Genomic DNA, 12,884 nt, shown 5'->3' with positions numbered 1-12,884 from the left:
ATATGCAAAATATCTTTATATTAGCTTATCCTGATGTGATTTTGAAAATGTAAGGATGCTGGGTGATAGAACACACATATCTAGGAAAAGTAATGAAACGACGGTCCTTTGGTTTGTAACATTAGACTGTGTGTGTGTGTGTGTGTGTGTGCGTATGTGTCTGTGTATATGTGTGTGTGTGCGTCTGTGTATATATGTGTGTGTGTGTCTGCGTCTGTGTGTGTCTGCGTCTGTGTGTGTGTGTGTGTGTCTGCGTCTGTGTGTGTCTGCGTCTGCGTCTGTGCGTGCGCGTGTGCGTCTGTGTATATATATATGTGTGTGTGTCACCCCCCCCCCCCCCCCAGGACGTGGCTGCAGTGGTGCAGCTGCAGAGCAGGGCCATGCGCTCCCCGCGGCGCTGCATCCCCCACCAGCAGTTCTGCCACGGCCACCAGCTGCAGTGCTGCAACCCCTGCGACACATGCTACTGCCGCTTCTTCAACGCCAACTGCTACTGCCGCAGGGTGGGGCAGGCCTGCGCCCACGGACGACGCTAGCCACGGCCCCTAGCCAGGGTCCCCTAGCCACGGCCCCTAGCGACGGCCCCTAGCGCGTCGGGACACACATCAGCGCAAACAGACACACAGTATTCATGTATACACTTTGTCGTGGATTTAGTAGATTCTTATTAGATTGAGTAGAACTTATTTACATGTTTACATGTTTACATGTTTGGCATTTAGCAGACGCCTTATTTTCAAAAGCGACTTACAATCGATACGTTTGACTAAGCAAGTGAATCATCAATTCACCACCAGTCGTAGCAGGAAGAGTAATCTAGCTCAGGCCCGGGGCCATTGGCAGTCTCTGTGATAGAAGGAAAAACGTTTTTGTTTAATTTTTTATATATAGACACTGTAGAACAGAGAAACAGTACAAGGGGGGGCAGTAGAAGTCTTAGGGGACACAGTAAAGGGGAAGAGCGGGTGTCTCAGGAGACGCAGTGCTGAGGGGTAGTAGATGTCTCAGGAGGAGCAACTTATAAAGCACAGAGAGCTTAAATCAATTGACTCAAAAGAGGCCTTTTATTAAGCAAAGTCACATGAGCGCAGAGAGAAAATAGCAGACAAAAAGCTCCTTCCTGTCAGAGGAACACATAGTTATAGCAGTTTCCTGCCTGATGAAGTCACTGCTCTTGCTTGACCAATCAGAATCTTCTGCACCACAGTTCTTGTTACAGGAAGGGAAGGCCTTCCTTTCGTGCTAGATTCCCCAGACTGTAGAGAGACTTTAATTCTCAGTATAAAAGGATATAAAACTACAGCACACTCAAGTATACAGACGTCTCGGTCAGTTTTTAAGTACGTGTTTTATGGTACTTTTTCCTCTCAATGTTATTTCTGGTTTCTGGTGAAATTAAAAAGTGGGTATCGATGCGATTGTCCAAGAAAATATTGTACAGTGTTCAATTGATTCAATAGTAGATCTGTTAGCATTAGCAGTATCTATGACAACACTATAAAAGTTTCGATAAGAACAGTCTTTTTTATTTTATTTTATTTTTAATTTGATCCCTTTTTCACCCAATTTGGTATCCAATTGCACCCAACCTAGCATCCAATTATCCCCTGCCTATTGCGTAGGATCCGCCGCACGACCCCGTGGCCGGCAGCCCCAGAGGAGATAGCCAGGCAGACTAGCTGACTGGCTCCTCGAGCCCAGCACCGTTATTCCAGCACCAGACGGGGGCGGTGTTGCGCGACGGATCCTTGTCCGGAAAATAGTCCTATACCCCCCTTGGGAGTGGCCGCTCAATATGCCGCTCCCTGTGAGCCCCGGCCATATCCGGGTCTGGCGAGACCGGGATTCGATCCCAGTCCCCGGTGGGCAGCTTGCACTAGAGGCTAATGCTTAGACCGCTGCGCCACCGCGGGGCGAAGAACAGTCTTTTTACTTTGTTTACTTTTTACACTGTTCTCTTTTCAAACACCTTACAGCCAGGAATAGTGTGATGTAATACAACCAATGTTTTAATTGTCAAACAAGCATACAATACTCTTTACTCAATTGTTATTGATCGTACTTATCAATAAAGAATAATACATATTTAGTGCAATGACAAGGCAAAGTCTCAGATGCTGTGTGTATGTGATGTCTCGTTGAGCATGTGTAGTATTTTTCTTAAGTTACTTGTTGGATATTAATCAAGAATATCCTTCTGAGTATATGATGTCACTCTGGCCTAATGTTGTTCCAGGTTAAAGGTCAGGGCAGACTCACAGGAAGTCATCCGAAAATGCCCATATAAGGACATCCACTTCCTGAGGCAAAAACATAATGTCTCTGAAACAAAAGGATGTGTTAAAACACATGTCATAAAACAAGGATGTCATAAAACACCCCTTTGTCAGCAGGCATTCTTTCATAGCCAAAAAGCCTAACCCTAAGTAATACAGTCCATGCATGTGTGTGTTTAAGTAAAATATACTACACATTCACTGATAATGTGTCACTACCTCTCACTGTGTTCTTGCTACTGTCCAGAACAGTGCGATGGAGATTACTTTACTTCTAATCAGGGTTCCAAACAAGTTTCAACAAGTCGAATTTAAGACCTTTTTAGACCTCTTTGAATAGAATGTTAGACCTGTTCGCGACACCATATGATAGCTTTTTGTCATCCTCAAGGTGATGAAATTAGGGATTTCACTGCCATACAGACAAAAAAGGAAGCGAATTGGCATTTGTTTGGTCCCAGCTTGATTAATTTCTGCGTAAATAGATGTGGTCGGACTGATTTCCTTGCAGGATAAGCTAATCTCTTTTTGAAGACCTAGCACCTCATTTCTAGACCGAATAACTACAATTTGAGAACTTTTTAGGCCTTATGAATTGGATCGCTGGATTTTAGACTTGAAGGCTTTTTAAGACCAGCGTGGGAACCATGCATTTAATGAACATGTTATGGTTGATGATGTTGAGAACCAGACTAGGGGGAAGAATCTTAGTTAAGATTAGAAAACATCTTAGCTTGGTATGATATTTAAAACGCTTTCATATTAAGGACATCACCTAGTAAAAGACAACGAAACAAACAGAAGTTAGCTTTTGGTGTCAGATCTTTATTGGAGATGAGTGTGAGGGGGTCATCCCTATGTTCCCCGGTTTCTTAGCAAAAAAAAAAAAAAGGGTTCTATGTTCCCCTCTTCCGAAAACTTCCGAAAAAGGGTTCTATGTTCCCCGCTTCCGAAAAAGGGTTCTATGTTCCCCGCTTCCGTATATTCCCCGCCTGCCGTTGTGTCAGAGAGTTGTTGCTAGGTAGAACACCACATAGAACACTTGGAACACTCTAGGGTGCTGAGAGTTCCGGAATTCTTTGGCAGTTGATGATTTTGGCAGTTGTGTTTCCCTGCCTGGACCTACAGGATCTTATGACGAGGGCAGATGTACATTAGCCTGCCTCCTCCTACACAGAAAAAAATGCAAAATATGCAAAATATCTTTGTATTAGCTTATCCTGATGTGATTTTGAAAATGTAAGGATGCTGGGTGATAGAACACACATATCTAGGAAAAGTAATGAAACGACGGTCCTTTGGTTTGTAACATTAGACTGTGTGTGTGTGTGTGTGTGTGTGTGTGTGCGTATGTGTCTGTGTATATGTGTGTGTGTGCGTCTGTGTATATGTGTGTGCGTCTGTGTATATATGTGTGTGTGTGTCTGCGTCTGTGTGTGTGTGTGTGTGTGTGTGTGTGTGTGTGTCTGCGTCTGTGTGTGTCTGCGTCTGCGTCTGTGCGTGCGCGTGTGCGTCTGTGTATATATATGTGTGTGTGTCACCCCCCCCCCCCCCCCAGGACGTGGCTGCAGTGGTGCAGCTGCAGAGCAGGGCCATGCGCTCCCCGCGGCGCTGCATCCCCCACCAGCAGTTCTGCCACGGTCACCAGCTGCAGTGCTGCAACCCCTGCGACACATGCTACTGCCGCTTCTTCAACGCCAACTGCTACTGCCGCAGGGTGGGGCAGGCCTGCGCCCACGGACGACGCTAGCCACGGCCCCTAGCCGGGGTCCCCTAGCCACGGCCCCTAGCGACGGCCCCTAGCGCGTCGGGACACACATCAGCGCAAACAGACACACAGTATTCATGTATACACTTTGTCGTGGATTTAGTAGATTCTTATTAGATTGAGTAGAACTTATTTACATGTTTACATGTTTACATGTTTGGCATTTAGCAGACGCCTTATTTTCAAAAGCGACTTACAATCGATACGTTTGACTAAGCAAGTGAATCATCAATTCACCACCAGTCGTAGCAGGAAGAGTAATCTAGCTCAGGCCCGGGGCCATTGGCAGTCTCTGTGATAGAAGGAAAAACGTTTTTGTTTAATTTTTTATATATAGACACTGTAGAACAGAGAAACAGTACAAGGGGGGGCAGTAGAAGTCTTAGGGGACACAGTAAAGGGGAAGAGCGGGTGTCTCAGGAGACGCAGTGCTGAGGGGTAGTAGATGTCTCAGGAGGAGCAACTTATAAAGCACAGAGAGCTTAAATCAATTGACTCAAAAGAGGCCTTTTATTAAGCAAAGTCACATGAGCGCAGAGAGAAAATAGCAGACAAAAAGCTCCTTCCTGTCAGAGGAACACATAGTTATAGCAGTTTCCTGCCTGATGAAGTCACTGCTCTTGCTTGACCAATCAGAATCTTCTGCACCACAGTTCTTGTTACAGGAAGGGAAGGCCTTCCTTTCGTGCTAGATTCCCCAGACTGTAGAGAGACTTTAATTCTCAGTATAAAAGGATATAAAACTACAGCACACTCAAGTATACAGACGTCTCGGTCAGTTTTTAAGTACGTGTTTTATGGTACTTTTTCCTCTCAATGTTATTTCTGGTTTCTGGTGAAATTAAAAAGTGGGTATCGATGCGATTGTCCAAGAAAATATTGTACAGTGTTCAATTGATTCAATAGTAGATCTGTTAGCATTAGCAGTATCTATGACAACACTATAAAAGTTTCGATAAGAACAGTCTTTTTTATTTTATTTTATTTTTAATTTGATCCCTTTTTCACCCAATTTGGTATCCAATTGCACCCAACCTAGCATCCAATTATCCCCTGCCTATTGCGTAGGATCCGCCGCACGACCCCGTGGCCGGCAGCCCCAGAGGAGATAGCCAGGCAGACTAGCTGACTGGCTCCTCGAGCCCAGCACCGTTATTCCAGCACCAGACGGGGGCGGTGTTGCGCGACGGATCCTTGTCCGGAAAATAGTCCTATACCCCCCTTGGGAGTGGCCGCTCAATATGCCGCTCCCTGTGAGCCCCGGCCATATCCGGGTCTGGCGAGACCGGGATTCGATCCCAGTCCCCGGTGGGCAGCTTGCACTAGAGGCTAATGCTTAGACCGCTGCGCCACCGCGGGGCGAAGAACAGTCTTTTTACTTTGTTTACTTTTTACACTGTTCTCTTTTCAAACACCTTACAGCCAGGAATAGTGTGATGTAATACAACCAATGTTTTAATTGTCAAACAAGCATACAATACTCTTTACTCAATTGTTATTGATCGTACTTATCAATAAAGAATAATACATATTTAGTGCAATGACAAGGCAAAGTCTCAGATGCTGTGTATGTGATGTCTCGTTGAGCATGTGTAGTATTTTTCTTAAGTTACTTGTTGGATATTAATCAAGAATATCCTTCTGAGTATATGATGTCACTCTGGCCTAATGTTGTTCCAGGTTAAAGGTCAGGGCAGACTCACAGGAAGTCATCCTAAAATGCCCATATAAGGACATCCACTTCCTGAGGCAAAAACATAATGTCTCTGAAACAAAAGGATGTGTTAAAACACATGTCATAAAACAAGGATGTCATAAAACACCCCTTTGTCAGCAGGCATTCTTTCATAGCCAAAAAGCCTAACCCTAAGTAATACAGTCCATGCATCTGTGTGTTTAAGTAAAATATACTACACATTCACTGATAATGTGTCAGCACCTCTCACTGTGTTCTTGCTACTGTCCAGAACAGTGCGATGGATTTAGAGATTTTGGGTGAATTACTTTACTTCTAATCAGGGTCCAAACAAGTTTCAACAAGTCGAATTTAAGACCTTTTTAGACCTCTTTGAATAGAATGTTATACCTGTTCGCGACACCATATGATAGCTTTTTGTCATCCTCAAGGGGATGAAATTAGGGATTTCACTGCCATACAGACAAAAAAGGAAGCGAATTGGCATTTGTTTGGTCCCAGCTTGATTCATTTCTGCGTAAATAGATGTGGTCGGACTGATTTCCTTGCAGGATAAGCTAATCTCTTTTTGAAGACCTAGCACCTCATTTCTAGACCGAATAACTACAATTTGAGAACTTTTTAGGCCTTATGAATTGGATCGCTGGATTTTAGACTTGAAGGCTTTTTAAGACCAGCGTGGGAACCATGCATTTAATGAACATGTTATGGTTGATGATGTTGAGAACAAGACTAGGGGGAAGAATCTTAGTTAAGATTAGAAAACATCTTAGCTTGGTATGATATTTAAAACGCTTTCATATTAAGGACATCACCTAGTAAAAGACAACGAAACAAACAGAAGTTAGCTTTTGGTGTCAGATCTTTATTGGAGATGAGTGTGAGGACTGTCATGAGGTCCTTAGTTGGAGGTGATTCTGGTTGTGATGGTCGAGTTTTCAGTTTTTTTTCATGACACCAACTTGAAGTCTTAAAGTACCCACTCGATATAATAAACAACAGTTTAACGATCACTAAATACTTATAATTTGTGGGTTGGATTCACTGTTCTCGTTTGCCGGAGGCTACCGGTAAGGGAGACTTGACTTGTCAACATACTTTCGTTTTAGGACGACGTGTTCAAAAGCAAGAACTGTGTGTTCAACTAGTTACTGTATGTGTAGTTATGTGTTTTTAGCATGCCGATGTTCTCTCAGCATGTTTTGATGTTATTAAAATACAGTTTAGACCTTCGTAGCGATGTGTTTTGTTAGCCGCTAGCTGTTGCGTTTAGAGTCACTTTTGTCCCATTCAGTGTTTGAGGTGTACCAACATTCAAATACGCCTGTCATGTTCAATTTGGCTCTGGTTTCAATGTGTGACACATCATTTGAAAGCTTACAATCTGTAGTTTAAGCACATGTAAAAAATGGAAAAATTACTTTGCCTTCTGGTTGCACATTTCACCAGACCGTGTCACATAATATGAAGACCGGTTTAAGTAAATATTCACATCTCAAGAAACAACACAAAACAAATATTATGTTACTAGAAACTAGCTTTATTTCTGAGCGTGAGGAATGTCATGAGGTCCTTAGTTGGAGGCGATGGTCAGGTCGATGTAGGACTGTCATGAGGTCCTTAGTTGGAGGCGATGGTCTGGTCGATGTAGGCACGGAGCTCTGTGACGCGGGCGTACACACCAGGCATGCTGGTGGAGCACATCCCACTTCCCCAGGAGACGATACCAACCAGAGTCCAGGCGCCGGCCTTCTCACACACCAGGGGGCCGCCAGAGTCTCCCTACACACACACACACACACACACACACACACACAGAGAGGAACACACACACACATAGAGAGAGAGGAACACACACACACACACACACACACAGAGGAACACACAGAGAGGAACACACACACACACACACACACAGAGGAACACAGAGAGGAACACAGAGAGGGTTAGAAGCTGTCAAATACCGTCTCCGCCTTTTTTACCTACTAAAAGAGCCTTCTTGGGGGCTCCCCCTCTTTACAATGCTACACTGCTATTTACACACAACGACCACTAGTTGGCTGCTTATAAATTAGCCTGCTTCCTTCCTACACAGAAAAACAAGCAAAATAGCTTCATACTAGCTAGGTGGTAGAACGCACATATCTAGGAAAAGTCATGAAAGGAGGGTCCTGAAATTTGATCGAGTGCAAAGATATAACCATAATTCTGGAGTTTAAGGAAATGTAATTGGTCTAAAGCCATTGTTGATAGTTGTAGGACTATTGATGGTCATGTATAGGTTGTTGGTCAGGCAGCAGCAGTGAGGTGAGGTCCTGTGGCAGCATCATGTGGTTCACTCTGCTCACCATGCAGGAAGAAGCTCCACTGGCACCAGCGCAGACCATGAGGTCGCTGATCTTGCTGCCCCAGTACTTCTTGCAGTCAGTGTTGGTGAGCAGAGGCAGAGCAGCCTGCTGCAGCAGGGCGGGGGTGTCATTGGCTGGGGGGGGACAGGACACACATTATAACATTATTACACTGAGGTGTGTGTGTGTGTGTGTGTGTGTACAGAGAGAATAGAATAGGGCCAAGGATGGAGCCTTGTGGGACCCCGCAGGAGAGAGAGGCGGAGGGGGAGGAGCTTCTATCACTGAGGTAGGAGGTGAACCAGGAGAGAGCTGTGCCACTGACACCAACTGCCTGGCAGAGACGATCGATAAGGATGTTATGGTCTATCGTGTTGAAGGCGTGTGTGTGTGTGTGTGTGTGTGTGTGTGTGTGTGTTCTCACCGTTGTAGCGAGTCAGACCCCAGCCGGATGTCACACACTTCATGCCTCCAGCGAAGTTGTCTCCACTCTCAGCGACACACACAGGGGACACACGCATACCCATCTGGGCAGGGGAGGCCAGCTTGATCAGGGTGATGTCGTTGTTGATGGTGTAGCTGTTGTACTTGGGGTGCTTGAAGACCTGTTGAAGGGAAAGGCAGAACCCAAGCTTAATGGAACAGAAGCACAGTTGGAGCAGAACCCAACCCAATTCTAAGCTCAAGCTTAGAACGCCCTCCCCAACCACATCAGACAGGCCAACACCCTCCCAACATTTAAACAGACCCTCAAAACCCACCTCTTCAAGCTTGCCTTCACCAGTTAACCCTCTCCCCCTCCCCTTCCCATGTGTCCCCAGCACTACCTCAATTAGGCCCCTATACTTTCTTTATTTTATTTATTTATTGTTTCTTTTTATTATTACTACTCGATCTTTTTAGTTTGTAAAGCGTCTTTGAGTGTCTAGAAAAGCACTATATAAGTCTAATGTATTATTATTATTATTATTATTATTATTATTATTATTATTATTATTATCATTACCTTGCCAACCCTGATGGTCTGGATGTCCTCAGCGTTGGAGTCACGGTCATGTTCTCCCAGGACCACGCGGTGAGACGTCCTGAAACACACATCATATCATATCTTCATATAGATGTTTTGGTTTTTAAATGAATGTTTATTTTAACAATGGCATCCAAGGGTTTAAGATTGGTGGCGGCTGCATTTCGGTAGCTAACATCATCATAATCTGTACAATCCACTTTCTGCAGTTCAGGGAAAGGCGAGATCCATTTCTATCAAAGAAACCCACCTTAAATCTTAGCTTTTTAACAAGCTCCTCAGTATGTTTTCTAAACATCAACTCTTTGTCTAACCAAATGCCCAGATATTGATAAGAGAGGACATGCTCAATGGGGGCACCACCCAGTGTATATACGCATAAATCATCAGAGCCATGTTTTGTGGTTTGGAAAAATAACATATACTTGTTTTTTCCAGTGTTATGTACCAATGTCAGTAAAACAAATGTTTTCTCTACGACATTAAATGCAGACTGTAGCTCAGAAATAGCCTGGTCGATCTTGGGGTCAATAGCATATACAACAGTGTCATTGGCATATGAACGCAGGTTTCAATTATTTACAGATAATCCAATATTGTTAATTTAAATAGTAAAAAGAACCGGACCACGAATGTATCCTTGTGGGACACCCTTTCAAACCAGCTGCATGAAGCTTGATCTAGGCCTATTTCAGGCAACCTCTGAATTAAGTAATCATCGACCGTATCTAATTACGGTGGTTCCAATGTCTAGATATAACAGTGTGTTAATCAAAGGATGTATGACAGCTTGCATTCTGCCAGGTTCCAATGTCTAGATATAACAGTGTGTTAATCAAAGGATGTATGACAGCTTGCATTCTGCCAGGTTACAATGTCTAGATATAACAGTGTGTTAATCAAAGGATGTATGAAAGCTTGCATTCTGCCAGGTTCCAATGTCTAGATATAACAGTGTGTTAATCAAAGGATGTATGACAGCTTGCATTCTGCCAGGACTCCTGTGTGTCGTCATGTAGAAGTCGATGTAGAGACTCACTTCACACTGCAGTGGGCAGCAGTCACAACCCAGTTCTCGTTGATCAGAGAGCCGCCGCAGAAGTGGAAACCAGTGTAGTCCTGGAACATGAACATAAGGCTCTCAGTACATTAAGTCTCATTTTCAAAAGCTCACATTCAAAGCTTGTGTCTGGGACTCACCTGCAGAGACACCTGCCAGGGCCAGGAGTGGGGGACAGCCTCCTCACCGTTGACGATGCGGGCGTAGCCGGTCACCACAGGGGAGATGGCGGGGGTGCCGCAGCCTGGTGATAGTGAGTCAAAGTGATTCAAAGTCAAACATGTGCCTCGTCCATAGAACTAGAATGTCTGTTATACACTCTTTAACAAAAAAAGGTGGTTAATTTGTCCCTGTAGGGGCACCCTTAGAAGAACCCTTTTGGGTTCAAATGTCAACTGTCTTTGGTTCCATTTGGAACCCTCTGTAGTATTTTTACCTTCTGAAAAGATGGCTAGGACTGGTGATATCAAGCGAAAGGTTCTTTATATTCAAATCTGCAGACACACACTTTGTGACGTTAGAATTATAAGGTTCTATCTCCATTTTTGGTCAAAATTGAGGTTTTTTTCCATAATCTGATCCATTAGGTGTTTATTAATGCCTGTGTGGTGTTATTTTTAAAATGTTGAATTTTTTGTTAGTAATTAATAAAATACAAAGGTTCCATCTCACATAACATAATGGAATGTAAAAACTTTGACGTTCAATATCTCTGAACTGCCCTAAACGGAGATAGAACCTTATCCTTCTAAACGGAGATAGAACCTTATCATTCTAAGCTCACGACTTGTGATCACTTTATTTTCAATGTACAATTCAATGTAAAAAAACAACAAACTGTCAATTTATATGATGTCTTGCTGCAAGGCATTCTGCAACCTGCAGTTCTACCCATTCTGCTATCTATCTTAACGATAAATAATAACAGTTTTAACTGTCGATCACTCATGTAACATATTATTCAACCATGTAACTTATAAAGTTACAACACTCTCTGTGGAAAGGGTTCAACATGGAACCCCAAACGTTCTCCAACTGACCTTCAATATTGACAAGCACACAACAGTAACAGTCATAATAATAATAATAATAATAATAATAATAATAATAATAATAATAATACATTAGACTTATGTAGCGCTTTTCTAGACACTCAAAGACGCTTTACAAACTGAAAAGATCGAGTAGTAATAATAAAAGGAAACAAAAAAGTAATTAAAGAAATAAATTAAATAATTTGTAGATGACTAAATCTAAATCTTAGTGTCTTTGTAGGACAATCTACTCTGTATACTGCAATTACACCTAGATAAATAGTAGTTATTATTTAGTAGTATAGTAGTTATTATAGTAGTTATAAACTACTATTTAATAGTAGTTATTATAACAGTAAGGAGAGTAAAAACTGTAAGGAGAGGTTTGCAAAGAAACCACCAATGAATCATAAAGCAACAAGTCAGTCAGGTGTGACAGCAGGAGTCTCACCGTAGGCTGCACCAGCGAAGGCGAGGCAGGAGAGGATGAGGAGGACGGCCATGGTGTCAATGTGTTGAAGTCAGACACACCTAGGGGCTTTTATACACACACCAGGGTGTGAGGGTGTGTGTGTGTGTGTGTGTGTGTGTGTGTGTGTGTGTGTGTGTGTGTGCGTCTTATCTGGGGGTCTCAGTTGGTACTATCTGGTCAGTGTGGGATTATAAACATCTTGCAGTGACAGCGTCCTTGGAGCGACCGGGCTTCTGACATGTACAGTATCAGTATTATGAAGAAGCTGTACAATATGTAAAGATGTGTTGAATCGGGTTGTTGGCTGCCGAATCATCCCCACAATTCAGGAAACAATTTTACCAACTGTTATCAATTTTTCATGATTTTACATCAGGGTTAGGTTTAAGGAATGTGGAAGTGCTTTTATGAAACATTAGTACTAGCTCCTGATGCAAGCTTCCTATTTGGCAAGCACCACATGAATATCGTGCAAACTAACGACTTATAACTGTGTAAATGGTTTATAATTAAATAATAAACTGGTTATAGGTGATGTATTAGCTAATTATAAACCATTTATATGTCTTTTTGTGTCTTGACATTATTTGTTGTACACTTGTTTTTATTTTTACTTGTTTACCTATTTCTTTTAACCTGCTATTACTTTTGCTCTTTAATTATGTTTTTATAGCCTATGAAAAGCACTTTGTGACTGCTGGTCTGTGATAGGTGCTAAATAAACTTTACTTACTTACTTACTTACTTACTATTTCTAAACCCTTCACAAATGTGATCTTAATGCATAGATGTATTTCCCCATACATTTGTTTGTATTTGTTCAACAGTACAAACTGTCATTTTCCATATTTATTTCCCTCTAGGGCCAAACACGTGAGGTCTCACCACTCAAGGTCTCACCGCTGGACACATCTGACCATTTCCCACAACATGAAGAGGTTCAGTAACATGCTACACACACACACACACACACACACACACACACACACACACACACACACACACACACAAATGAATCAAGTTAATCACAACAAAAGGCTGTGATTAATCAGTTTAAAATACTAGTATTTACTTGTATTCTGGGGGGGGGAATAAAACAAAAACATGTGTGGTGTTGAAATAAAGAAATGCTGGTTAGAGGAATCAGTTGTATTGTTTACTTCATTATAACATCTCTTAGTCTTGATGATTTCTGAATAAGAT

At 42.7% G+C, this 12,884-nt stretch overlaps 1 protein-coding gene across 1 annotated transcript; it reads right to left on the bottom strand.

Moving 5' to 3' along the window:
* Positions 1-7,360: 7,360 nt before the first annotated feature.
* On the bottom strand, positions 7,361-11,712 carry LOC308157553 (chymotrypsin A-like; the record flags this gene model as incomplete). The annotated part of the gene is made up of 7 exons (XM_080531132.1): positions 7,361-7,522; positions 8,089-8,222; positions 8,513-8,693; positions 9,095-9,173; positions 10,155-10,234; positions 10,316-10,419; positions 11,661-11,712. 7 exons carry the CDS (start codon positions 11,710-11,712, stop codon positions 7,361-7,363), a joined length of 792 nt encoding a protein of 263 aa, XP_080387258.1.
* Between the last annotated feature and the right edge of the window lie 1,172 nt (positions 11,713-12,884).

Source organism: Nansenia antarctica (assembly GCF_963989245.1).
Source record: "Nansenia antarctica genome assembly, chromosome: 5".
Lineage (NCBI taxonomy): Eukaryota > Metazoa > Chordata > Actinopteri > Argentiniformes > Microstomatidae > Nansenia > Nansenia antarctica.
The sequence above is the reverse complement of the archived record's forward strand: the minus strand, read 5'-3'. Positions and strand labels throughout refer to the sequence as shown.